Genomic DNA, 27150 nt, shown 5'->3' on the forward strand with positions numbered 1-27150 from the left:
TTAACAGGAGAAAAGCCTATAAATTTATTTTAACCTAAGTTTTACATGACACAGGAGACTTCATAAGGAAATGAAGACCCAAAGAAACAGATGTGTGTATCTTTCTGCTAGTTTTGCTGAAGCCTGGACAGTCTGGAGAACTTGGAGAGGTTAAGGAGCTTGAGGCTACATGTAGTAGACTGGGGGCAATTTAACAAGCCTTGTTTATCAGGATTCTTCTTGGTTTCCCTTTGTTTTCAGAGATAAGGTTGTCCCTGTCCTCCTGGAACAGGGAGGGCACCTCTCACCTGAGGGTTTTATGACTGTTTTGGGGGAAGAAGGTCAGAATGACCTTCCTGCTTCTGCTGTTTTCTCAAAACTTCTTCAGTTTATTCAATATGCCAAGGTGGCATAATTTGGGGTAGCATGTCTTGAACCCCATCACTTACACTTGCAATTACTTGTTGAATTATCTGTCTTACCGTTAGACTGTGCATTCCACTAGGGCACAAATCTTGCTCTCTAGCTTTGTTTCCTCAGCGTCTAGCACTGTGTGTCTTGCATGTACTGAGGCCTCAGTAAATATTTGTAAAAAAATGAAAAATTTCCATTAGAACTAGCCTCCAGTGCCTCCTTGGCTTCCAAATTAATTCGCTAATACAGCAAACCTTTATGTATGTAACTCTACCGTGTAACAGCACCTTGCTACATACTGGGGCACATCCATAGGCAAATAAAATAACAGCTTCTCTCTGCACAGGAGAAAATTATTCAAATTGTATTCATCTTTCATTCCACTCAATTAGGACACGTCCCTTGTTGGCGGATTCGTGAGCGAAGTAACTATTTTCCAGCGAGTGTCCTCAGGTGACCTGTCTAGACATGCCCAGGAAAAACAATCTAACACTCTCCTAACCCCCAAAGTAATCTCTGACGCGCTGGACGTGCTGCGCCGCCTGCGAAACGCGCAGGACCGGGAGTGAAGGCTGGCGGCGTGGCGCCCAGCGCAGGCTTCGGTGGGCCGGGCTGCCCCGCGGGCGAGGGCGGGGGCCGGGCCGCCGCCGGGTCCGCCGGCCGGCAGGGGGCGCGGGCGCCCCGGGACCCGCGCCGCCTGCCCCGCCGCGCGTTCGCTTGCCGCCCGGCAGCACATGTGTTTCTGTTTTGTGTTGTAGCATTTGTTCTGGAAGCTTGTATTTACATTTTAAGTGTATCTGGTGAGTGGGCTGGAGACCTCGTCTGGGCTGGGGGAAAAAAAGCCCTTCGGTTCTTTTAGTCTCTCCTCTTCCTTTTTTCTCCGGTTCCTCATCACTCCACGCAGGTAGGGGCTGAAAATGAAATCGACAATGATCAGTTTGCGGGGTCTGGGAAAGTTTTTTTTTAAAGAGGAGAAAAGGTAAAAAAAAAAGAGAAAAAAAACCTGGGGGAGGTTGGGGGAATTGAATGAATAAAAAGGGGAAGGAAGGCGGACCCACGTGGTTTAATCGGAGACAGACAGAGATCCCATTGTTCAAAATCAATTTAAAAAAAAAAAAAAGCAGACAGGGCGAAGGGGCAGGGACGCTGGGGGAAAGTAGCGGCGGAGCCGGGCACTTTGCAGCCGGGATCGGAAGGATCGGCTGAGCCGCACGCTCGGGGAGGGGCCGGGAAGAGTGTCGGGCACCATTAAAGTTTTTATTTTTCGTGTCTGTGCGAGCAGGTGTTTGGGGCCGGGGGCCGGCTCTATTTGCGCCACCACCCTCCCACCCTTCTGTGGGGGGCAGCCAACCCTAAGGGATTCGGCTAGACCCCGAGGTCGGAACCCCCAAGCTGGAGCGGAATTGGGGACTCAGGCCGGGGGGTGGAGAGAACTGCATTTGAGTGGGCTTGGGGACGGGGGTGCGGAGACAAAAGCAGCAGGTGGGGCCGCCGCGGAGGGGGTAGCTCCTTCACCAAGGTGCCAAAAGGGGGTCTTTGAAGTGTCCCAAAGCCTTCTCTAATTAAAACCTCGGGGATCAGAGACTTCCTTTTTCTTTCCCTTTACTTTTTGGGGACCTGGCTGCAATTATGATGCGATGTAGGCAAACCTAACTTGAGGATGGGCCCGGGGGGGGGGGTCTCCATTTTTTTCTTTCCCTGAGCGGATTGCAGTCGGGGACCTGGGCTCCCGTGCGGGATTCCCCGGAGGAGGCGCGCCGGGGCCCAGGAGAGGCGCGATTTCCTCCCGGCTCGCCCCCTCTCCGCCCACCCCGCGGCCGCCACTTTGGGGAGGGCAGGGGAGGAAGTGGAGGCCGGTGGCTCGGCTGGCTCCCCTCCCCCCGCGCAGTTTATAACCCGTCCATTGTGCGCCGCTGCCCCGTGTCTCCTCCAGCGCGACCATGCCCAGGAAGAAGGCGGCGGCGGCCTGGGAGGAGCCGAGCTCGGGCAACGGCACGGCCCGTGCCGGGCCCAGGAAGCGCGGTGGCCCGGCCGGCAGGAAGCGCGAGCGGCCCGAGCGCTGCAGCAGCAGCAGCGGCGGCGGTAGCAGCGGCGACGAGGACGGCCTGGAGCTCGACGGGGCCCCCGGCGGGGGCAAGCGCGCGGCGCGGCCGGCGGCAGGCAAGGCGGGCGGCGCGGCCGTGGTCATCACCGAGCCTGAGCACACCAAGGAGCGCGTCGTGAGTGCGGGGCCGGGGCAGGGGGCCGGGGGGCAAGGGCCGCGGCACGTCACCGCGCGCGTCCTGACCGGGGGCGGCGGGGCCGGCGCAGGCCGCGGGCTGAATCATCGCCGCCGCCACCGCATAACAAAAGGGCGCGGGGCGGGCGCGGGCCGGGGCCTACCCGACCCCGCCGCCGCCCACCCGCGCGGCCGTTGGCCGTTGGGGCGCGCGCCCCGGGCCCCCCGCCGGGGGAGGGGCACCCGGAGCCCGCGCCCGCCCGCGCGAGGGGGTCATGGCCCCGCCCCCGGCGCCGCTCGAGCCGACTCCCTCCGTCTCCCCTCCCCCTCCCGCCCCGGGAAGGGAGACTTTTCCAAGTTGTCTCCGGCCGGAGGACGGGAGGCGCGCACCGGGCCCGGGGCGCGGCGCAGCGTGTCCTCGGTCGCCCCTGGCCCCCTCTGGCCGCCGGTCGGCCCCGGCACCGCGGGGGAGGGGGCCGCCAGCGCGCTGCGGGAGCGGCGGTTCATGCCGGGGCTTTGAGGTTCCCGCCGCCTCGGCTCCGGCGCTCCGGGGGGGCGGGGCTTGGCGGCAGCCGCGCATGCCCCGTGCGGTCCTGCGCCGTCTCGCGCCGCCGGGGAGGCGGGGGTGGCGGGCGCCGGGGCAGGGTGCGAGGGCGCATGCTCCGGAGAGCCCTTCCCCTGGAGGTCGGGAAGGGCCCCCACACCCCCAGAGGTGTTTGGGCTTTGTTCGTCACTTGTGGTCTGAGGGAACGGGCGCTTGGTGTGGGCTCGGTGCAGCCCCCCCCGCCCCCACACCCCCGTGGTCTGAGTGGGCTTCAATTTGTTCATTAGAGTTGGGCCTTCAAATCTTAATTAAGATCGTGACCAATTCATATGCCTGCAAAACCCTGCGGAGCAAGAGATGTTACGTGGGTTCAGTGATGCTCAAACCCCACGGGTTTAGTGTGGGACATGTGTTTAGGGTCAAAGCTTTCACCAGATGCTCAGATAACTCCAAAAGAGTTAAGAACTTGCACTTAGGGTCTAGAGTCTCACGGTCTGGAGGGATCCTTTTCTCAGTCCGTACCAGCGTGATTTCCCCCGGGGGAGTTCAGACAGTATTTAAATGGTTAAAAATAATTGCACTTCTAGGTCCACTTTATAGGTGAGAAAACTGGGGCACAGAGTCTAAGGGACTAGCCCAAGATGACATGGAGCTAAATTTCCATTGGGCTCAGGGTTTTTTTCTGATGTCATCCTTAACGCCTCTGCAAATTGTTCATGTGGAGATGGCTTTGTAACTGCCATCGCAGTGGAAAGGGTCAACGTGTTAGATGGTGGAGGAGGGTGATGTTAAGGAGAGCCTGTATCACTGAAACGTGTCACCTGGGGTTGGGGACCAGGCCAGGGCCAGGGTCATGGCCATGGCCACAGTATTGAGAAAAGGGAGCGCAGGGACTGTTTTCCTTTAACAAATGTGATCTTCTGTGCGGGACTCCAGACATTTTCCCTCCAATCCTGGTGTTAAGAGGGAACTGAAAAGAAAGGTCAGCTGGGCTCTGCCTCTGCTGCATTGTCTCTCGAGTGTTTCCAGTCAACCTTTTAGAGTAATGAGTTTTGTTATCAGGAAGTAAAAGATTCTTACCGTGATGCTGAGATTCACCCAAGGAGGTAGTCACGGAGAGAGAGCATGTGCAGTGGACTGGCCAGCACACCATCAGGAGACTGAGGGTCCAACGAATGATGCTCTTCTGTGCTTCATGGAAAGTGCACACCTCAAGCTTTAAGTCACTTTCACTTTTAGCATCCGTTGGTCCAGGGTCAAGGCCAGGCCCAGGCTGTCCCATTGCGTTCCCAATGCCTTGCCCTAGGTGGGCATTGCCCCGAGTCCTGGGTGAATCCCTGGTGCCGGGTTCCTAGACTCCAGGGGAAGCGCCTGGGAAGCAGTCCTGAGAATCCTGTCTGCTGCCACAGGCCAGCGGCCGTCCCCAGCTCTTTTCAGAAAGAGACTTTTTACTGAGAGTTTCGCAAGCCTCGCTGCCATTCAGGGCTGTTGGAAGGAGGTTTGTATGAGAGCAGCTGCCAGGAGTTGTCTGAAGCCGTGTTGCCTTCAGTTACCTCAAAGCGGCAGATGTTGGGCTTGTGAAAGATGAACCCCAAGTACTTGTATGGTTGAGGGACAGAGTTGCCTTGAGGAAAAGCTGTGTATTTTTATAAAACATTCTTAGGATTTCAGTCTCGGAAAATGCTCTCTCCAAGGACCTCAGGTTTCCGTGTAGTTGTATCAGATGAGCATTTTACGACCCTCTAGGTTTGATGCAGCCCGAATTCCCTGTGAACTTCGTAACCCTGTCGGTAAAGCGAGCAGCCTTGGCTGACTCCTAGAAGACAGGTGAGTGTCACAAGCTGTCCAGGTCTTTGTAGTTCTTCTAGTTTTGGGTTGCTCAGGTTTTGTGGGCCCTGAGACAACTCTGTTCCGTCTGAAAGGACCAAATAAATACAATTGACAGCTGAGCTTGAAGCCTGTCTTAGTCGCTATTGATAGCCCACTAGGGAGTAGGCGTTGCGGCCCTCTCTCTGAGTGGTCTTCCCTCCGCCGGGAGCGACAGCCTTCTAAATGGATGCGTGTTAGAGATCGACTCTCAGCCTCGTACATGTGCTCCTGGCGCTTGGGCAGTGATTCAAAAACCACTTTGGGCCAGAAACCCCATTTTGTTGATTGAAGAAGCTCGGAGCGTGTGTCCCGGCCAGCGAAATTCACCCATCCTGTTGGCAGACTGTTCTCCCAGCTTTTCTGCCACATGATATTTAGACATGGGCAGTATGTCTGCCGATTTCATCCAGAAAACAATCTCTTGACCTATCGGTGAAGCCCAGGGAGGGTCCTGTAACCTCTGGTGCTTGCAGCCCTGGCAGCTGTCCCTGGGGTTCCTCTGGATGGAGCCCCCCGCATCCGGGGTCTTTCCCACCTGTGGGCGGGTTCAGCTCTGTGACAAAGAGGGACATGGGCTGTGATTTTTTTTTTTAATTTTTATTTATTTATTCATTTTTGGCCACGTTGGGTCTTCGTTGCTGCATGTGGGCTTTCTCTGGTTGTGTCGAGCTGGGGCTACTCTTTGTTGTGGTGCGCGGGCTTCTCATTGCGGCAGCTTCTCTTGTTGCAGAGCACGGGCTCTAGGCGCACGGGCTTCAGTAGTTGTGGCTCGCGGGCTCACTGGTTGTGGCACGCGAGCTCTAGAACACAGACTCAGTAGTTGTGGTGCACGGGCTTAGTTGCTCCGCGGCACGTGGGATCTTCCCGGACCAGGGCTCGAACCCGTATCCCCTGCACTGGCAGGTGGATTCTTAACCACTGCGCCACCAGGGAAGCCCATGGCTGTGATTTTTAAGTGGGTGTTAGGAGTTCTGGTCCTTACTTGAATTTTTTATTTCATATAAGGTGGAGGGAAGAATTGAATTATAAGCAGCCTACAGCAAAGAGTTATATAGATGATAACATCTAACGTGTGAGGAAATGAGGCCCATGACAAAAACACAGTTAAGGTACGGCTTACCACCCTCCTTGGACCACTGTCACTGGAGGAAACAGTTGACCAGTGTTGATCAACGTTTCCCACAAACACCTTGTGTCGGAAGGCTTGGGGTTTTGTATAAATGCTCAGCTGGCTCGATGGGCCAGTACACATAAGCCCTTGTCCCCTTGTGCAGGTGCTGGCATCTCCAGGTCACAGAGGAGACCCTGCTTGTGCCCAGGGTGATGGCAGCTAGTTCTGGCAGAGCTGCAGGTCCCGCGGCAGCCAGCAGCACTGCCGACCTGTTGCAGTGCTGAGCGCTCCTTGGTGTGGAGTGGTTTAGCCGTATCTGCCCACCTAGGGGCCGGTGGGGGCAGCCTGGCCTGAGGTCACGGCTCTTCCGGAATCCTCTCCCCACCATCTGGCCTGGTAGCTCATCCCACGGTGCTTTGGTCCATTCTGAGTCTCTGCTGCCCCTCCACGCAGACCCGAGGAATAGTGGAGAGCAAGTCAGTATTGTGGGCAGAGACCCAGGGCTGCTCCTTCCACTGGGAACTTGACAATCCCCTGATGCTATTTGTCTCCTGCAGTAGACCTGTAGAATGTTCCAGCCAGGCCCGCCAGTTAAACAAAGAAGGGGAGATAACCAGGGGAAACTCGGCTCCCATTCAAGTAATTGGAGTCTGGGTGCTGTGGGGTTGGACTACCCCGATTAAGGTCATTCTCTGAATAATTGAAGTGTGGTGAAGTCATCCTCCAGTCCTGGCTGCTTTGTCGCCCCTTTGCATTGCTGACCGTGGGTGCGCCCTGTAGATGGACCGTCTGCCTCCAGCCCTGTACTCGTGGCTGAGCGGGCGAGCATGACAGGACCGGCGGGTGGTGGGCAGGGTGTGCCCGTGACATCGGGTTTGGGTTGCCCAGAGTTCCCTAAGAAACGGAATGCCCCCCATAAGGATGTGTTCCTCTTACACATGCATGTACTGGGCTGCCAGCACGTACCGCCCGGGCAGTCACTGTGTAGGGCTTAGAATGACTGGATTTGCAGCTGTGTGGCCTTTTTTTCCTCAAAGCCTTCCAAGAATGCTTCTGTAAACCGAAGGAAAACTCCTCCTTTGCTTTTAACGTCCTGGGATGCTGATGATGTAAAGGATGAAAGCAGAACGGGAAGTTACTGCTTCCCTTGCCTGTGTGGAACTAAGTGGAGCCTTCAGAAGTGGATCTTTGACTAACAGTCAGTTAAAGAGTGTACTGGGCATCTCAGAATCGAAGGGAAGGGCTGAGCACAGAACGAGTGCCACCCGGACTCAGACAGTGGCCTTTTTAAGTGGCACATGCTCCCCCTGTGACAGTGAGAGCGTGTGGCCCTAGTGATGGAGGATGGGGACTGAGGTATACTGGCGGGGCCGCTGGCCATCGGTCCCCTGGCTCTCGGCCAGCAGTGAGGACGAGCCCATCGGAGGCTGCCCCATCTGATCCGCCAGCCCCACGTGGGTCTTCCTCCAGTGGAGGAATGAACACGGGGCTCTGCTGTTTTCCCCCGCGGAAGGCTCCTGGCAGCGAGGGCAGTGCACAGGGAGGATAGGAAAGTCAACCGATGGGATCGCTGTGCAGAGATGCCCCGGGCCCCCAAAGCCTTCAGGTCCATGTGAGGTATGCTGTGCTTGCAGCGGGAAGATGCAGCCTTGGCCCTGAGGACAGCGGTTTTAACGCTCACTCCCTGTGTGATACAGCAGGCCTATTGCAAATACCTGTACAAGGCAGTCTGCAGAGCGGAGGGGAGGAATTGCATTTGGCTTCTTTTGTAGACTTTTGCCAAAGATGTTTTAAAGAGAAATCAAAGGATAAAAAAGACCCTGGGCTTAACCGATGAGCTGCCGGGGCAGGTTCGGGATTCCACGTATGGAAGGGGCTGGCGAGGTGTCCCTCTGTCTGCTGTGTGAACCGCTGAGGGACAGCGTTAACAATGAATTATTCTGTTTCCTGCTGTCGTTGGACAGATTTGGGAAGCTAGAAGCAGCATTACAAGCTAATTCTTTCTCCCTCTCTCTTTGTCTCTGTAGAAACTTGAAGGGTCTAAGTGCAAAGGGCAGCTTTTGATTTTTGGGGCAACCAACTGGGACTTGATTGGTCGAAAAGAAGTGCCTAAGCAACAAGGTATGAGAAACAATTTCTAAAGAATAGAAGACGCTACTATTGATTGAGTGCTTCCTGTGTGTGAGGTGTCCAGTATGATTCTGGTGACTGTCCGCAGGTAGGTATTCTCTTTACAGAAGTGCTCAGAGAGGCCAAGCGATTTGCCCAGGGCCACACAGCCACTCTAGTGATGGGGCTGGATTTGAACCCAGGTCTTGGGCAAGTCTCTCACTCGGGTACAACTCTGCTTTTGAAAATTCCATTGAGATTAAACAGAAAAATATAAGTAGTAGCCTCAAATAAACCTCGACACTTTTTTCCCCATCTTCTCATGTCACTTATTTTCATTAAGATGAAGAGGCTGGTGCTGTGGAATGTCAGAATGTCCTCGATATTTGTCACGTGTCAGATGGCGAACTTGTTAGACATTTCAAAAGAGTCCACGTTTCCTTGCAAACTGCCAGGTTGTTGCGGGAACTGTTTTGACAGAGCAAGTAGCAGTCTGGAGTGGAGGAAGCAGGGAAGCCCTAAGAAGTATCTTAGCCCCCAAGTGTTTTTAGAAAATTGGTATCTTTTCTCAGGAGAATACTGGCCCATCCAAGAGAAGTAAGGCTGGTACTTTGCCATATTTTATGGCTTCTTGATTTCATTTGGAAAGATTCCCAAAGTACTTACCGGCATTGCCCGGTGAACAAATATTTGCACACTGACACTCCCTGGGGCCTCAGGATGGGCAGTGGAGATGACCTTAATCCATGAAAACAGCGGGCGGGGTTTCAGCGGCACTCAGGGTCCAGATGAGTTAGAAATGGGTTTGAGCCATTTTCTTCCTGTTGGGAAAAGTGCCCAGCCTTCAGGACCAAGCTCTCACTCAGCCTGAGCTGCCTGATGGCTGGTGTCACCTGGAACCTCTCCTGGGACGTGATAACATCAGTCTCCCTGCCAGCCCTGGCGCAGGTGTCGCATTGTTTCTCCAAGCTGTTCTTTAAATGAGTGGCCCACTTGCAATTAGAGACACGCAGGCCCCAAGCGGGAAGTAGATTCCAGAGGGGAACCCATGGCAGAGCGGGGCCGCCTCTAGTTGCAGGAATTTTGCCCCACTTGGGCTCATTTTAAGAGTGCCTTTTTGTCTTCTCCGAGGCCCACCTTTGCTTCCCAGATGTTTCTCCCTCTGAATGAAGTTTTATGTAATTAAACAAAAATTTTAAAGTCTTGCAGTGTCTTTCGGCTCTCTGTGAACTAGCCAGTAGACGTAATGGGAAGGGAGGGAGAATTTGTTTTCCCACGGGTGCCAAACATGAAGGGAAGAAGGATTTCCCCTCCCGCCCTCGCTTTTCCCAGTCCGTCCCGTTCTCGAAGCTGCCTTCCTTCCGAGAGCCCCTCGGCTCTTGGGTACGCGTCACTGGATCTCAGAAAGTCAGCAGCCTCCTTCGTTTTCAAGATAACACAGTGATTTTGTGCTCCACCTCTGACCAGGACCAGGCCCTGGGCATTAACGACCTCCAGCCAGGCCGAGTGGCCCGGGACCGCTGCTCTGCATTTCGTATGACTAGGATCCCTCTGAAGAAGGTTCCTTGGGAGGCCCCGAGAATCCCTGCCTCTCATGAGCTGATGACATCTTGGGCACTGACATTCGTGGAGCTCATGCAGGGAAGATGCTTTGGCAGATCAGACCATCCACTCAGCTGTGAGGGGGTCCGCTTAGCCACTCTGGGTCAGCCTTGGTGTCCCGTGGCGTCTCCTGGCACTGTGTGTTGTCCACAGGCATGGCACACGGCAGTCGTGCCACCATGATGAGCAGATGTTAGCATAGGTGTGAAGGCTGTCGTTTCTGGTTTGCTCTTTCCCAGGAAATTGCTGGGTCTTCTTTCACCTTTCAGTGGTAGAGGAGCGTCTTCGGGTGGAGAAGCTCAGGGGTGCCCTGAATCATGGTAGGGAACTTCCCTCTCTTGCCTGACCCGCCCCAGGTAGTTCAATGAGAGGCCGCACCCGGCACCCTCTGCTGGTGGGGTGTGGGCAGGGTGGGGACGGATGGGAACAGTTCTACAGAGTTTCTCGCGTGGAGCCAGGTACTTGATGGAGAAGTTGACCTCTCAATCCGTTCCAGCATCCAGGTCAGTCTGACACAGTTGATTTCGGCAGCAGCTAGCATTTCATAATAGTCACCACGGACCTAAAAATGGGCTCGTTTTTCTGTCCTTGAGAGCCCCAAGTTGAGGAAATTAAGCCCCAGATCGGCCACGCCCTGTCCACTAACAAGGTGAAGGGGGAGTGTGATGGAGGCGGCTCTCTCCCCCCGCCCCCCATGCCCGCAAACGCTTCCCAGTGCCCTGCCCCAGGCATGGGGAGGCCCTGGCCCTCGGGGTGGGAGGCACGGGAACTCAGTAGGATAAGTGCTGTGACAGGATTCACAGGGCGCTGGGGTCCAGAAAGCAATGAGTTGAAAGGGGGATGCGGGCAAGGAAGGCTTCCCAGAGCAGGGGGTGTTTGACCTGAGGGGTGAAGAACAGAGTCAGGGGGCAGGAAAGGGCCTTCCGGGGGAGCAGATACACGGGCGGAGCTAGGGGTCATGACTCGGCCAGCATGATGGGACTCCTGAGAAAGATGGGGTGCAGGCTCGGGCTTGGCCCCCAAGGGAGCCTCGTGGCTGCAGGCCCCCAGCCCCTCCCCACCCCCAGGTAGAGGGCCGGGAGGGTGAGGGAGACTGGGGGTCTTCTACCTGCTCTTCGGGGTCGGCCCCCAGCCCAGCGGGGCTGCAGGGTGGAGGCGGTGGCACCTGCTTCTCGGCCACTGGCTGTTGGGCAGGTGGGTTTGGGCCAGAGACGGAGGTGGAGCGGTGTCAGTGCAGATGGCCACTGACGGGTCCCCACCGCTGGTGCGCTGCCCCGGGAGCCCCCGAGGGTGGGCTTTACGTGGGGAGTGGGGGGTGGCCCTCTGGCTGGTGACACTGGGGCAGCTCTCGGCACCCACCGGGGCTCTGCGGCCGTTTGACGTGTGTTCCCTTTGCCTTCGCAGCCGCCTACCGCAACCTCGGTCAGAACTTATGGGGGCCCCACAGGTACGGGTGCCTTTCGGGGGTCCGGGTACGGACGGTGGTGTCGGGGTCATGCGCCGCCCACAGCCTCCTCATCACCACGGAAGGGAAGCTGTGGAGCTGGGGTAAGTACCACGGGGACGCGGCGAGACCCGTGGCCCGGCCCGCGGGTGGGCTCCCGTCCCCCATCCCCTGGAGGGGAGACCCTCGTCCGCCTTCCGGGGCTGTGCTGCTTGCTGTGCGTTTCCTCTCTTCCTGATGCCCGGCTAGTCTGTGCCCCGTGAAAACATCGCTTCCTCCCCTCTTCTGCCAGGTTTTGGTCTGTACGTAACCCCCGATTTCTCTGAATCCTCTTCTTTAGGCAGCCTTTTCCCGAACGTTCTGACTGACTCTGGATCTGATATCGAGGTGTGCCTAGTATCGAATTCCTATTTTAGGTGTGCTGTCCCCCCAGCACACAGCACGGTGTGACGTAGACCTCTGTTCTTGCCACTTTAAATGCCACCAGCTTTGACATCTGCCACGTGGTGACACCAGCCCGAGTCTCTGTTCCTCTGTTTCCTGTTCCATCGCCCCAGAGAGTTGAGTTTGCTCTTTCCAAGGTGATCTGCTTGCCCTGCCGCTGGACTCCCTCGCCTGGGTGCTGGGGGGCGCTGTCCTCGTCTTCTAGCCTCCCTTCCCTTTCAGGGTCCCCTGCAGAGTGCTTCCACGCCGCCTGCCCTGTTTCCTCGTCCAGAGCCTTCACACAGGTCCCGGCTGGGGCTCAGTTTCCCCCACGCCCTCTGCTGCCTCCTGGGCTCTTCTTCCCGCAGGCGGTGTTGGCGTTTGTCCTCACCCTTTGTTTCTGGCCCTTTGGCTAGCTTTGGGTCCATAAGACTGCATTTTTATTTTGGGATGTTTGAACCCTTTTTTTTTTTTGCAATTTCATGAGTGGCTGTACCAAAGTCCAAATACATTAACATCTGTCGTCTTCCCTGCACTCTGCTAATTTTGTAATTCTGTTGAAAAAAAGCTAACAAGTGTGTCTTGCCCAAATTTAAACTTCATAGTTTCTTGGTGACACGCTGACATTGCCACGATTTTCGTTTGCTGCCAGTTGGCGCAGGGTTGTGTCCCTCCCCCCAAACCCCCTTCTGCCCATTGCGCCAACCCTGAACGCAGCCTCCTACGTCGGGGTTCCCAACTTCAGGTGTCCTCTTTCTGATCTCTCTGCTGAATGTCACTTTCGTGTTGCTTCTAAAAACGTCCCCTCTGCCGACCCCCTGGGCAGGGAATGATTCTAAAAGCTGTGCGTCTGACCTGCCCCAGAACAAAGACGTGTCCCATGAGCAGACTCGCCGCTGTAGGGGGGATGAGCCAGTGGGAGTGTCATGAGTCCACAGTGAGTCCCTGGAAGGCTCAGGGCCCAGTCCAGCGCCCGAGAGCCTCGGTGCTGCGGCCCAGAATTCACGGGGTCTGCACCCGTTGACCACCTGGGCCTCTCGAGCCGAAAAACCGCGTCCGGTGCTCGTTCGTGCCTTTCACAGTGTACTTGGGCACTTTCCACTAGAAGCTGGTGTCCGCCTGTCCTGCTGGAGCACCGTAATCAAAGCCTGAGGACGGTTTTCCTGTAGTAACGGCGGCTGGTCACCCCTTCTCGAGCCCTGTCCAGGACAGTTGAGGCTCATCTTTGTGGCTCTGCTCCCCCTCTTTCATGACTGCAAGGTCAAAGTTCATTGTTGGGGAAGGATGTGGAAACCTCCCCCGCTTTCCGAATTGCCTGGCTTTCTGGCCCCATAAAATCTCCCGAAATGTTCGGTAACAAGTGTGGTTCTTCTCTTAGAGGTACCTGGGAGAGGCCCACCGAGGTGCTGAGTTTGGAACCCTTGTAGCCTGTGTTGAAAACTAAGTACGGTTTAGGGGGGCCAGCCTTCCGGCCCCCCAGCTCTCCACACCTGCTTTGAGCTGCAGGGCTGTGTCGGGGCAGGACTGTGGTGCAGAGGGCCTGGCAGGTCTCGACCTCCGGCACCCCCCGATTCCATGCCAGCACAGCCCCGGAGGTGGAGGTCAGCCCGTGGCCAGGGAGGGCCTGTGTTCAGAGCAGGCTTGGCCTTTGGCCGTCGCTGGGGTTCACGTGGCTAAGCGTCCTGCGAAGGCTGGTCCGTGGGAGGTGGGCTTAGAGAGGAGAGAAATACAGGGTCCACGGTAGACGCCTGGGGCGCTGAGGGAATCAGACTCCTGTGAGGCAGGTGTTACCGTCTTAAAATACCTCGGAGTGAAGCGAATGAAGGAATTGGCGTCCGGCAGGTGTGGTGAGAAGTGAGAGCTGTGAGCTTCCCTGAGCTCGTCCGCTCGTGTGTACCATCCAGGTTGAACCTGGTTTTCTTCCATTTCCCTCGGGGGCAGAGAGCTGGCGAAAGTGCTCCGATCTGTCCCAGCCACTGCTCCAGAAAAGAGGGTCAGAGCAGGTGAGGTGGTGGCTGGTAGCTGCACGCCGAGGCGACTCTGGGGACAGCCCTGCGTATCTCATCTAGTCACCCGACCCCACCGGCAACCTTGAAAGGCTGGCATTGCCTGCGGAGCCGGGCTTGTGGGTTTGGAGGGCGCCTTCTGGGAGACCCAGCCTCGCCCGGCAGCTGCTCCAGACGCCCTCTCTCCTCCTCCCCGCTTTATCTATCCTGCTCCTGACCCGCAGGGCGAAATGAGAAGGGCCAGCTGGGCCATGGTGACACCAAGAGAGTTGAAGCCCCCAGACTCATCGAGGGGCTCAGCCACGAGGTGATCGTGTCCGCGGCGTGTGGGCGGAACCACACCTTGGCCTTGACGGGTAAGGAAGGGCCGCTTCCCTCAAAATGGGGTCAGAGGCCAAATGGTCCACCTGGGGCGGGGGGTGGGGCTGCCCCCGTGACCCATGGTCACGATCAGAAAGATGCCCAGGGAGCCCGCTGGACAGCTGCTTGAGGCATCGGGAGCCTCGCCCACGGGCACCAGTGGCTGGGGCAGCGGGAGGGTCTCTGCTGGGGAGTGGGTCTGCTCTGAGGTATCTGCCCCACCCCGTTTTGGAGAATTGTCTCTCTTGCATTCTTCCTGGCTAAGGAGCTGTTTTTATTATTTTAGAGCCTTTGATTCCAAGCCTAGTTCTGAATACTCAGCATTATTTTCCCTTTGGTGATGAATGTTGTTCTTTCCTTCCAGAAACGGGCTCCGTGTTTGCGTTTGGGGAGAACAAGATGGGGCAGCTGGGCCTCGGCAACCAGACGGACGCCGTGCCCAGCCCCGCACAGGTGCCCGCCCTCCTCCGCCTTCAGGGCCTTTGTTTCTCGTTGCTTTGGGGTTGGATTTTCTGGGGTGAGATCAGACATTCCTCTCCATTGTTTGAGTTACTGGGTCCCTTGTAAAAGGAGGATCTCGATGCTTTGAGTGGGTCAGGTTTAGTAGATGTTCACAGGTGAAGAACATCTCTAGAAACAGTTTTTCATTCCGACTGAAATAATTTGTTCCAGAGGCCTGTTTGCAGCCTGTTCTATTCCAAAGTGAGAATTGTTACATGGATGTGACTGGTCTTTATCTGAGAATACTCTGGGTTTTGACTTTGTAACAAGTCACCGGCCACGTACGTAGAACACAAATAGGAGGTCGGTCGTCTCTTATTCCTGAGAAACTTTGGAGTCATTTGGAGGCGTGGGATTTATACCTAAAAAGTGAACTACTGACATAAGGCAGCAGGATGCTACAGTGAGTGTCTGACGAGGGAAGGGACTTGGGTTTCTTGGTCTTAAAAAGAGACCTTGACCTTGGCCAAACGTACCTATAGTTTGGAGGATTTTCGAGGTGTTGCTGTTTTGTTAGCCATTTGCTCTGCAGTGGAATGTGACGGTTCCCAGAGTGAGCCGGGGCCGGGACAGAGCCCGGGACTCAACATCCCCTCCCCAGTCTCATCGCCTTTCCCCGCGATTTCCCGGGATGTCGGTACTTCACGCCCTCCAGTTCCTCCAGTCTGGCTTTCCCAGACCGATTAGTTTGCAATAGCGAGTCTTCTAAGCACTTTCTCAGATTTGTTTCCAAATCCCATGCCAAATTACTCAAGGCCTTTGCTGTCTTCCAAGTTCCTAATTTCGAACCATTATATTTCTTCTTCACACCTTCAATTAAGGCTAATTAGCAAGCGGCTCTTAACAGTAGTAAAAGAGAGTGTGAAACAGCTCATTTTACTGGTTGGCAATAACGCTTATAAAAGCTTTTCGTTTTAAAGTTGCGTGACATCAAAACTAGTGACTAAAGTGGGATTTGGGAACTACATGTGATTAGTTTTGTTTTCTGACACCTTTGTGCCCACGCCAGTCAGTTGAATGCAGCATTCACTGGGCACCAGGATGTGTGAGGCACAGCGCTGTGCATTTTGAGGGTTACAAAGACCCGGGGACATGATTTGCTTGTCTGAACTGACTCTGTACTGGGACGTGTTTCTTTACCTACATTCTAAGCTTTGTTGCCAACGTTGTTGGGTCCATTAGAAGTCCTTTGTAGCCTAGTAATCGTTTCACACCAACCTGTGGGGAGGTAGAGACTTTATCAATCTTTAAAAAAATAAAAGTCTAAAAGTCTGCTGTCTTTTCTTTTCAGATAATGTACAACGGGCAGCCAATTACCAAAATGGCCTGTGGGGCTGAATTCAGTATGATAATGGACTGCAAAGGAAACCTCTATTCCTTTGGGTGCCCTGAATATGGTCAGCTGGGTATGCAAAGTACATTTTTTAAAAGCTCTGTAATCTAACTGTATGTTTAGAACCAGAAGTCAGTGTGGGGCTTGCACACACATGGTAGAAATGTGGGTAATTGATCGCAGATAATAGCCTTGATCCATTAAGTGGATGTCCTGTTTAGTGGACCAGCATGTCGTAATTCATGGGGTTGTGGAGTCTGACAGTGACTTGCCTTAATGAAAGTCAGGGCTTGAGTCTGACAAAGGTTTTTTTTTCTGATTTGGGAATTCATTTTTGTATAAAAGGATATCAAAGCTTTTTTTTAATCAAACCACCTTCATTCATTTTCATATTTAAAGATTTGCCTTCATTGAAAGTGAAATTATACAAGAATAAGGTTGTTTTGAAAACCTCGGCCTGAGCCATTATTTCAGGTATACACATGAAGAGCCCAATATCATGAAAAAGTGGGATTGTCTTCCGGATTTTCATCCCTAAACAGAAGGGATGAAATTTACTTATTATTCATTGAGTAGAAGAGTAAAACTCAGCAGGTAGTTCTCATCAGTTCTCAGCGAGTGGAAAATGACTCTCCATCCTGACTTTACAAGGTCTCCATTTTCTTTTCCCATCTGACACCGAAGTGTTTTTTTTTTCCCTTTCTGGCGTCTTCCCACCTTCCAGCTCCTTCCAAGTGGGAGGTGAGGAGTGGGCGCCCTCTGCTGGCTCCTGAGTTTCACGCTGCTCCGGATCCTCTGCAGCCCCTGGATCTGGGTTGCCTGGGTCTCCACGTCATTAAAAGCAGGCAGATGGAAGATAGTATAAATAGAACGAGGAGCATCTCGCTGGCCTTTAGACTTTAGGGAACAGTGACTTTGTGAAACTAAATATACCTAAGTCAGAAGTGAATAAGAGAGAACAGCCCCATGCACATTGAGCTTTGGTTGCCAGGGAGTTGCCAGAGACTGTTGGAGAGACCGTCTCCGTGCAAGTTTCTGGTCTACTTCCGGAAACGTGCGCAGCCCCCCTGCTGTCCGTGGCTGCCCCAGATCTGCAGACAGGCAGCTGGTCGCAGCAGGTAGGTTTTCCTTCAGGAAAATGAAATGCCCCTGGCAATGAGGATGACAGCTAACGTTTAGTGAGCAGTTGCCACGAACCAGTCCCCATTGCAGCACTTTATACCGAATCTCATTTGCTTGGTTTACACTTGTTTAAAGGTATTTTGAGAAGTTGGCTTGATTTATATCTACAGAGTCAGTTAATCTTCCCAGTTTATTTTAAAACCGGTTTTCAGTGTGATTGTCCAAACCCAGAGAGATCCCTTTTCAGAACTAGAACTTGACCTCAGAAGGTGCATCCCCAGCGTGCACTCACCCCCGTGCTCACTCCCACGACGTGTCAGGCAAGGCAGAGGCGAGAACGGACGTTTAACTCTGCTTTAACAACCACGATGATGTATTAGGTTACTGGTAATTCATAAAAAAGCAAGCCTGGGGGGCTTCCCTGGTGGCGCAATGGTTGAGAGTCCGCCTGCCGATGCAGGGGACGCGGGTTCGTGCCCCGGTCCGGGAAGATCCCACATGCCGCGGAGCGGCGCTAGGCCCGTGAGCCATGGCCGCTGAGCCTGCGCGTCCGGAGCCTGTGCTCCGCAACGGGAGAGGCCACAGCAGTGAGAGGCCCGCGTACTGCAAAAAATAAAATAAAATAAAAAGCAAGCCTGGGAAAGTGGCTTGAACTTGTTTGTCCGTTCTCGGCCCGTGCGGGGCTCCTTGAGGCCCCCAGGTGGGGCACAGAGAGGACCATTCCTTTGGATCTGCAGCTTCCCACTTTTTCGTCCACAGCCCAGCCCAAACGTAGACTCGCAAAGAATTTTCACAAAAGTCCTCGTGACAGATGGTGTCCTCGGGTGTTTCTTACTCTGTTCTATTCATTTTTCAAAAAAGGAAAAAACTGGTTTCAACCCACAGCACCGATTCTGTGCCCCACAAGTTGGGTCGCACCTCAGGTTGGAGGACACTACCTTGGTTGACAGGAGTCCCCACGAGGACCTGCCCAGCCTGGCTGGGCAGGTGCTCTGTGCTATGGCCGCTGCTGACGGCCGGCCCTGTGGTCGCTGCAGGACACAACTCGGATGGCAAGTTCATTGCCCGGGCGCAGCGGATAGAGTACGACTGCGAGCTGGTGCCCCGGCGAGTGGCGATCTTCATCGAGAAGACGAAAGACGGCCAGATCCTGCCGGTCCCAAACGTGGTGGTACGGGATGTGGCCTGCGGCGCTAACCACACGGTAAGGCTTGAGCGTTTCTGGCCTTTCTTCTGGCTTCCAGGGTGTCACGTCAGTGGAGACCCTTGGCTTTGCAAAGCCAGGAACAGACCCTGGCCCCCTCGACATCCCGCCCTCCTCAAGGGCTTCACACCCTCTATTGTCCCGGGGCGTCATTCTCCCCCTGACAGCTTCTCCCTGGCGTCCACAGATGTAGCTGAACGTGCAGACGCTTTGGGTTGGGATCATACAGTAAGAGTGTTTCTGCTTTTGTCTTTTGTCTAATAGAACATCATGGATGTTCTTCCAGGTCGATAGACAATATCTCAGACGGGGTGTTGAACAGGCTCAGTCATTAAGGGTGTTTCCTTTCCTTAAAGGTCAATCTAGATAAACGGCAATAAAATTTTGTATGTGCATCTTTTTTTTTTTTTTCTTGGCCGCTCGGCGTGTGGGATCTTAGTTCCCCGACCAGGGATTGAACCCGTGCCCGCCGCAGTGGAAGTCTTAACCACTGGACTGCCAGCGGAGTCCCTATATGTTCGTCTTTTTATCTCAGTTGCGTTCCTGTGGTTATTTTGCCTGAAAATGCCTGAGAGTCAGACTTGGTTCTCGTCTCGCTTGAAGGAGCAGGGCCGGGGCTGAGAGTTCAGAGGCAGGTCGGTCTCCTGTGTGCAGGCGACTGGCTGGGTGACCTCAGGACTGGGAGCTTTCAGTCCCTTCAGGTCCAACGACTGATTCTCCCTTGTACAGCGTAGTCAGGAGAAATAGATCTTACTTAGGCCCCTGGTGTCAAATCATGTTAATAAGTTGTACATTCACATGATTCAAACATGAGACATCAGGGATGCTGTGAAGAAAAGAAGATGGATTTAAAAAATTTTTTATTTTTTTTTTAATTTTTTATTTTTTTAATTGAAGTATAGTTGATTTACAATGTTGTGTTAGTTTCTGGTGTACAGCAAAAGTGATTCAGATACATATTCTCTTTCATATTCTTTTCCGTTATGATTTGTTACAGGATATTGAATGTAGTTCCCTGTGCTATATGCTAGGTCCTTGATGGTTATCTATTTTCTATATAGTAATGTGTATCTGCTAATCTCAGACTCCTAATTTATCCCCTCCCTGCTTCCCCTTTGGTAACCATAAGTTTGTTCTCTGTGTCTGTGAGTCTGTTTCGTAAATAAGTTCATTTGTGTCACATTTTACATTCCACATATAAGCGATATCATATGGTCTTTCTCTTTCTGACTTACTTCACTTAGTATGATACACTCTGGGTCCATCCATGTTGCTGCAAATGGCATTATTTTGGTTTTCTTCATGGCTGAGTAGTATTCCATTGTGTATATGTGCCACATTTTCTTTATCCATTCATCTTTCCATGGACATTAGGTTGTTTCCATGTCTTGCCTATTGTAAATAGTGCTGCAGTGAACATAAGGGTGCATGTAAGAAGATGGACTTTAAATTGTTGACATGTCACTGTGCACACTGCACCTGTGACCAGGTGGAGGTCACCTGTGTGAACCTGCCTGAAGGAGAATCCAAGGTGGGCGGGGCTTTTCCTCTGGGCTCTGTCTGCAGTCTAGTCAGGATTGAAATAGGAAGTGGAGTGCAGTGGCCTGCTCTGGAGACATCACCCTTGTGTTTCTGATGAGGGAAAGGGGAAGACTTGTGGCTTTAATAATAATAATTTGTTAGGGATGGAAAATGGTGTCCCTGCCCGGGAAAACATCCTCGCCATGTGGACCCGCTGCTGGTGCCTCCCCTGTCAGAGGCCGGTGTGGGTCGTCTTGGGTGTTTCTGCCCTTTGCCCTTAGCCCTGGCCACAGGCTCTCAGAACAGCAGCCACCCCGCTTGTCCCCTGTCCCAGCGCTGCATTTTCTCTCTCCTGCAGCTGGTCCTGGACTCCCAGAAGCGCGTCTTCTCCTGGGGCTTCGGTGGCTACGGCCGGCTGGGCCACGCCGAGCAGAAGGACGAGATGGTTCCCCGCCTGGTGAAGCTGTTCGACTTCCCTGGACGCGGGGCGTCCCAGATCTACGCTGGCTACACCTGCTCCTTTGCCGTCAGCGAAGTGGGTCAGTGCTTCCCGGTCCGGGCCTCGGGAGGAAGGCATCCAGGGCCGAGTCGCGGGTTTCCCTCCCTGGCTGTGTGCTCTGGTGGGGAGTCCCGTGACCTTTGCCCTGTTCAAGACCAGGGACCTTGACTTCATCGACCTCCTGGATTCTTTGGACAGAGCCGCTTGTGGTCACCGGCGCCAAGCGCCGTGCCTGGCGGGTCCCAGTCCTCTTCCCTTTCTCCTTTGATGTTGCTGAGATGAGGATCCAGCTCTTGAGATGATGATGACAATGGAGACGCGTTTGTCTTTCCCAGGTGGTCTGTTTTTCTGGGGGGCCACAAACACGTCCCGGGAGTCCACCATGTACCCGAAGGCCGTGCAGGACCTCTGCGGCTGGAGAATCCGGAGCCTGGCTTGTGGGTACGTGGCTGTGTCTCCCGGTTGGACACACCCAGGAGGCGCCTTGTCCCTTGAGGGCTCCACCCTTCCCATGGGGCATAGGGCGCACCAAATTCTAGAGTCAGGAAGGGGAGGGACTGTGCTTGGGCAAGAGGGGTTGGGAGGTCTTAGAACAGGTGGCTGGCTTTGCTGCTTCTGAGGGTTTCGTTCTTCGAAGGCTTGGTGTGCTCTGTTCGTATTGCAGGTTCAAATCGTATTTAGTTAGGAAATTTGAGTTACTGTGACACAGTGGGACCAAGAAAGTATCCTCAAGTCAGTGATTTTCCGTTTATTTTGAGGACACCTGTTGAACTCTGTAGCACTTCTTGATGAGGAGTTTGATAATGTTCATCACCTGCCTGGTTTGGGGGAGATGACAGTGTAGTTGTTGGGGGTTCGGTGTGGTTTTAATCTGAAACCTCTAGCCCCGCCCAAGTCGTCTGGCAAGTTCCGCCCCCTTTGGAATAGACTCTCACTTCATCCTGATATGTTCTCTTCTCCTTTTCCCAGTGTGTTTATTCATCTAAAAGTGACCCCCCCCACCCCAAGAGCCCTAGAGCCCTAGTCGGGTGGGGCGGGGAGATCTGGGGCCCCGAGGCTCCTGGCTCTAAGGGCTTCTGCAGTTTGGGCCTGCGCGGGACAGCATTTGGGCTTCAGAAGCAGCCCATTGGCCCTGTGCTGTGTTGTTTGGAATGGAGTTTTTAGTGGGCCCAGCTTGATTTTAATGCTAGTAGGTCACACCCTGCAGGGAGCCCACGGGAAGTGCCCTGGGCTGCTGGGTGGGTGAGGTGCAGCGCTGGGCTGCCGCCCCCGGCGGTGACAGCCTCTGCCCATTTGCAGGAAGAGCAGCATCATCGTGGCCGCGGACGAGAGCACGATCAGCTGGGGCCCGTCGCCGACCTTTGGGGAGCTGGTAAGCTGGTCCGCCTGGCGGAGGCAGAGCCCTCTCTGGGTTCCCTGAACCACCCCTGAAAACTCGCAGGAGGAGAGTGTGTGCGTGCGTGCGTGTGGGTGCTCGCGTGCGTGTGTGTGTGTGTGTGTGTGTTTTTCCTTGTTGCTTGAAGGTCTGCGATATTCCCTAATGTTTAGATCACTTGAGGTTTAATGAGTTTGCTCATCAAATAATTGTGAAAGTTCTTTCTGTCCACATTGTTAAGTTGAAATGGGGAAGTTTCAGATCCCATTTCCCCTCATGTTTTGTAAACCGTTATTGTGGGATGACGTCAGTAGGAAAGAGGATGGTTTCTCTTCCCTCTCCCCAGGAGAGTTTCAATCGACAGGAGCAGCTTGTCCTTTTAAACGGGTGGGGTCAGTTGTGACCATGCATTGAATCTTTCTGGTTTCCAGCCTCTTAGGCCTTTTGGGGACATTCTTCTCTTATTTTTCCCAAATAAGTTTGTCTGTGTTCCTGCTTTTAATCTCAGTCACTTGAGTGACTAGAACCCATGGCCCTCGGATTCCCCCACACCTTTGGCCTCCTCAACCAAACGTCTGATTCTTAGCTTTCTGGGGCGTGGCGAGTCCTTAACTTTTAACGTCTTCATCAAGAACAGCCGGGCTATGGAGCTCATCCTGACGGTCTACCTGTTCTACCTGCAATTTGATCGTCAGCCTGGCTCTTTTATTTCCTGCTGGGAACTCGGCCTATTTTCCCTTCCTTCTGCTCTCATGGGTAGGAGCTGATGGGGTGATGGAAGGAGGCGGGTGCTTCTTGACCCCCTGCGCCATCTCCAGGGCTGGTGGCCTGAACATGCCTTTTCCTCGGAGCTGTGTGCCCGCTTTCAGTCTGGTGGCTTCAGAGGGGGCCCCACATGCCGCACACGCTGGGGGGCCCTTCAGAGGTGGCCCCATATGTGGAAGCTTGAAAGAGACTGAGAACCTGGCCCAGTTTTTTTTTTTTTAATTTATTTGTTTATTTTATTTTTGGCTGCGTTGAGTCTTTGTTGCTGCACGCGGGCTTTCTCTAGTTGCAGCGAGCAGGGGCTACTCTCTGTTGTGGTACAGGGCCTTCTCATTGCGGTGGCTTCTCTTGTTGCGGAGCACAGGCTCTAGGTGTGAGGTCTTCAGTAGTTGTGGCGCGCGAGCTCAGTAGTTGTGGCTCGCAGGCTGTAGAGCGCAGACTCAGTAGTTGTGGCGCACGGGCTTAGTTGCTCTGCGGCGTGTGGGATCTTCCCGCACCAGGGCTCGAACCCGTGTCTCCTGCCTTGGCAGGTGGATTCTTAACCACTGCGCCATGAGGGAAGCCCCCTTGCCCAGTTTTTACGGGTTGTTCTTAGAGAAGGACAGATGTTCCTAGGGCCCATCAGAAATAGACTCTGAGTATCGATTTGGAGACTAGAGGGGAACGAGGGGGACTTGGGGGGCAGCCTCTCGGGTGAGGAGTTGGCGTGGCACTTGGCGGGGGGCAGCTGAAGCTCATCTGCCATGTGGGCCCCTCTTTGAGCTGAGCTGAGGGACCTGTCCACCTTGAAATCGCCCATCTTCACACCACAGCACGTGACAGAACCCCCACCCCCACCCCAAGCAGTCCTTGACCGTCCCTTCCATCTCCGGTGTCCTGGAGTCATTGCTGATCATGGACACAGGTGGGGATGGGGACAGCCAGCACTCCTTGTGACCTGGTGGCCCTGAAGGGCCACAGTTGCCATTTCTTCCTGCCCTCGCCATGGTGTCATCTGACCTGTGACTCTCCCTAAAAGGTGTCCTCATCACATAAACCCCTATAGCTCATGTCTTAGCGTCTCGGGCCTGGGGTTAGGAACCGGTCACCTGCTGGCACCTGTGGATTCTTGTTGCTGCCCGGGCCTGGCTTTGGGTCTGAGACGGCGGGGCTCGGCCACAGAGGCTTCCGGGCCCGTGGGAGGTCCAGCCACATGGTGAGGTTCCCTCTTTCTGACTGGCGTTAGTGACCCGGGTTCTGTGAGCATCCCTCTGTTTGCCTCACCAGGGCTATGGGGATCACAAGCCCAAGTCTTCCACTGCAGCTCAGGAGGTGAAGACGCTCGACGGCATCTTCACGGAGCAGGTGAGTGAGGAGCCCTGGGCCCGGGGGGCGGGGGGCGGCCGCGGGAGCAGAGAGAAAAGAGCAGAGTTGCATCGTGCCTCTTCCTGCTTCTGCTCTTTGCAGCCCGCTTGAGCCGCATCTGACATCTCCTTGTGTAGCTTTCCTGTGCCCCGTGCTAGCGTTTTCTGCTGGGTGACGGGGAAGGCACAGAGGTGGGCCGGCTAGGCCCTGCGGCTGCTGTCAGCCTGAGGGACACCGGCCAGAGTCCAGCCACAGCAGGTTTGCTCCAGGCCGAGTGTATCACTCACGTCAGCTTGGTACCTTCACCCAAGACTCTATGCACCGTTAGGCTGTGGGCAGCTGGTGGGGCGAGGCCTCTCACCAGGCTGCCAGCCCTTGTCACCGATACGCACGTGGGGCTTGTGCCCTTGCACAAGGCAGGGCTGTGGTCCAGAGAGGCGCAGGGAACAGGGAGCACGGTCCTGAGTCCCCGCAGCCTCTGCAGGCAGTCGGCATCCAAACGCTGCCTGGGGGGCCTCCTTCCACCTTGTCTCCCGGGGCCGCCCAGAAGGCAGGCTAGCAGGGCATTGGTGGCAGGTCACGTTGACACTGGTGGTCCTCAGCAGAGGGCTTTTCTGAGCTTTTCAGGATGCCTGTGTTTTGACCTCTGTACTGACCCCCGTTGGCGAGCCCAGCTTCCCTGTGTCCCGTTGTCTGCATTGGGCTTGTCGGCTCCAAACTCTGCCTAGCCGAAGCACCCTTGCCCACCCAGCGCTGGTTTGTCCCCCAGGTTGCCATGGGTTACTCACACTCCTTGGTGATAGCGAGAGACGAAAGTGAGACGGAGAAGGAGAAGATCAAGAAACTACCAGAGTACAACCCCCGGACCCTCTGATGCTCCCGGAGCCTCTCCAGCTCCACACCTCTCGCGGCAGCTGTCATTTCCACGTGCACTGGGACGGGAAGTCACACGAGGAATTTTCAAAAGCAAAAGTTGACCGAAGGTGCATTTTTGTTAAGACTCCCTGAGGTTCCGTTTTTATAAGTGATTCAACGTCAACTACCTTTCCTGTATGCTTTCCAAAGTGTTTTTTTTTTCCCCTCTTAATGATTAATTAAAATATTTGCTCATAGTTGACTTACCATTCCTACAAAAGAGGCAGAAACTTTGAGCAATCTAGGTTTGTTTTTTGTTTTTTTTTTTTAAGTTTTCCTTTTTTACCCCCCTCTCTTACATACACTTGTCAAAAACACCCCTTCCCGGTTGTGATTAGCATGGTGAGCCCAGCGGGTGCTACCTGGGAGAGGAGTCGCCACACGCTCAGAAAACTGTCCCTTGCGGGAGCCGGCAACATCTCGGCAAAGACCGTCCCTGGTGGTCAGTCTCCATCCAAAATGGCGCCCGTGTGTTCGGAAGCATCTGGGTCGCTTCTCTCCTGCTTCTCCTTCTAGCCCGGCTCAGGCCGTGTGTGTTCTGCTTCTCCCCTTGGCTGCTTCTAAGCCCCCCGCCGCCTTTTGGCCGCGACATTATTAGAATCTGCCGTTTTCCCCCCTGGTGGGGGATCTGTGTGTAGCCATTTATATCTGCTTTAGCTGTAAAAGAAGTCCAAATGAAAAGCAGGTGATGGTGGAACCAGTGGGGACTTGCGGGGGTGGGCAGGTGTGGGGACAGTGTATGTGGTTCCAGGTCCGGCTTGAAGGCTCCTCTGAGCCGGGGCCGCCTCGCCGGCACTCGCTATTAGAGATTGACCAGCCAGCAGTAAAAAGTGCATTCTGGAGTCCTTGCAAAGAAGGATCAGCCCTTTGTGTACCAGCCTTTATCGCCTTTGTGCTTCTGTCTTTATTCCGAACCCCTTCCCCCCGCTGGATCCTGCTGGAAGGGGCCCGGTCTGTTTCTGAGGCCCGGGTTCCTGTTCCGCTAACCCAGCCCTCTAGTCACGTTTGCTTGGCTGTGTAACCAAATAGTTGGGATCACGGAAGAAGTCCCCTTCCCTGCGTGTCAGCACAGAGGCTGTGACTGCCACCCCGGCTCCCCGCCAAGTGCCCTGTGCCCGAACCCGTCCCCGGCGTCGCGCTGCGTGAGTTATGAGGTGCCTTTCCCGGAACCCTCCTCTCGCTTGGACCCAAGAGAGGCGACAGCTCTGGCTGGGGCTCTTGGTTTCGAGAGGGTCTGGACTGGTTTGGGTGCTTTAAAATAGATTTTTTAGTTCAGTGGTGCTTATGGGGGAAACGGGGATAGAACTTCAGTGTGAGACTTGGGTGATGGGAAAGTTAAATATTGGTCTTTTTTATTATTATTTTTTGCTTTGCTATTGTTACCACTTCTGTCTCCATGTTAAAATGCCAAAAATGATCTAGTCGTTGTTGCTTCTTTCCCTACTCGTCCCCCCTGCCCTGTCGCTCGGGGCGGTGGCTTATGCCTTCGCAGGGCGTGTAACGGTATCTGTCCTGGCCAGTCCCAAGGCCTTGCGGGAGGAGGCCGGCCTGCCTCTTTCTAAGATTTAGTCTGACTTTGTGCTCGTCTCAACTGTCCTGTGTTTATAGTCCAGGGGAGAAGCTTCTGCAACTTCAGAGCTTCTGCTAAACTAACCTGATTTGTCCAAATCACCCCCCAACTACCACTGCTGACTCAAGCTTCCCTGCATAGAACCCCTCAGTTTCCTGACAGACCTCTTTCCTGGAATGGGCTTCGGCGCACGTGCTCCTTGTACCCGTGCAGCCTCCCTTGGGTTGTGCAGTCAACTAGAGGGCCAAGGGAGCAGCAGCCTGGGTCCTGGCCTTTGCAGGAGCTGCCCTTGGCCAAGTGGGGCTTCAATCTTCAAGTGGACTCATCCGAAACCCACCGCCAGCCCGCTCTCGGGCCCCCTGCCAGGAACTGGAGCAGGAAAGGGATGTCCCTTCCACGTGGAGACTGCCCTGTTCTCCCACGATCACTCCTTTGGGCTTAGAATTTTAAAATGAACTTCCTAAGGGGGAAAATCCTTTAGAACAATGAGTGGGGGGAGACGGTCCTGCGCTCCTAGAGGAAGGGACACAGCAGCGGGGCTGGGGTGCGCTGATCCTTCGGGCTCCAGACGTGTCTTCCAGCTCAGGAAGGTAGACTGGACGGCTTAGCGCGAAGGGGAGAGTCCAAGGAGAGGTTGTGATTTGGTCGAAGGTGCCTGGTTTAGTGCTGTAATTGTCTTTTTTTATATATATATTTCTTGGAGTAAACATTTTAAATAAACGACATCATTGTTTACTCTGTTTTGGCTTCTGCACTTCTTTTTCAGCGGAGTGAACGTAAGAACACGGAACGGCTTCTTGCGTGAGCCCTTCCTGCCCCGGCCCGGGCTCCCACTCTGGGCCCCAGGGAAGCGCGGGTCGTTTTAGCTTCTAGGCTTGAGCCCTGCTGGGGTTGGGAGGTGAGTGGAGCTCCCAGCTCTGTT

General features: G+C 54.5%; 2 protein-coding genes across 6 annotated transcripts; one reads left to right on the top strand and one right to left on the bottom strand.

Moving 5' to 3' along the window:
- Positions 1–3148, bottom strand: LOC117202372 (translation initiation factor IF-2-like). The gene is made up of 2 exons (XM_033433079.2): positions 3002–3148; positions 1–1304 (listed from the first exon to the last, which is right to left on the bottom strand). The coding sequence occupies exons 1-2, from the start codon at positions 3116–3118 to the stop codon at positions 891–893; spliced, it is 531 nt and encodes a 176-aa protein (XP_033288970.2). The 5' UTR covers positions 3119–3148; the 3' UTR covers positions 1–890.
- RCC2 (regulator of chromosome condensation 2) lies at positions 1060–26968 on the top strand. Of its 5 annotated transcripts, none has more exons than XM_004272457.4 (13): positions 1060–1193; positions 2327–2612; positions 8163–8256; positions 11251–11394; positions 13944–14075; positions 14444–14532; positions 15872–15986; positions 18073–18239; positions 20119–20299; positions 20595–20700; positions 21559–21631; positions 23666–23743; positions 24513–26968. In XM_004272457.4, the coding sequence occupies exons 2-13, from the start codon at positions 2334–2336 to the stop codon at positions 24615–24617; spliced, it is 1563 nt and encodes a 520-aa protein (XP_004272505.1). In that variant the 5' UTR covers positions 1060–1193; positions 2327–2333; the 3' UTR covers positions 24618–26968. The 5 variants fall into 5 exon arrangements, with proteins under 5 accessions (XP_004272505.1, XP_033288968.1, XP_033288967.1 ...); XM_033433077.2 differs by having other exon boundaries at positions 1155–1297; XM_033433076.2 differs by lacking the exon at positions 1060–1193 and adding an exon at positions 1233–1372.
- The last annotated feature ends 182 nt before the right edge of the window (positions 26969–27150 follow it).

Source organism: Orcinus orca, chromosome 1 (genome assembly GCF_937001465.1).
Source record: "Orcinus orca chromosome 1, mOrcOrc1.1, whole genome shotgun sequence".
NCBI classification, from domain to species: Eukaryota; Metazoa; Chordata; class Mammalia; order Artiodactyla; family Delphinidae; genus Orcinus; species Orcinus orca.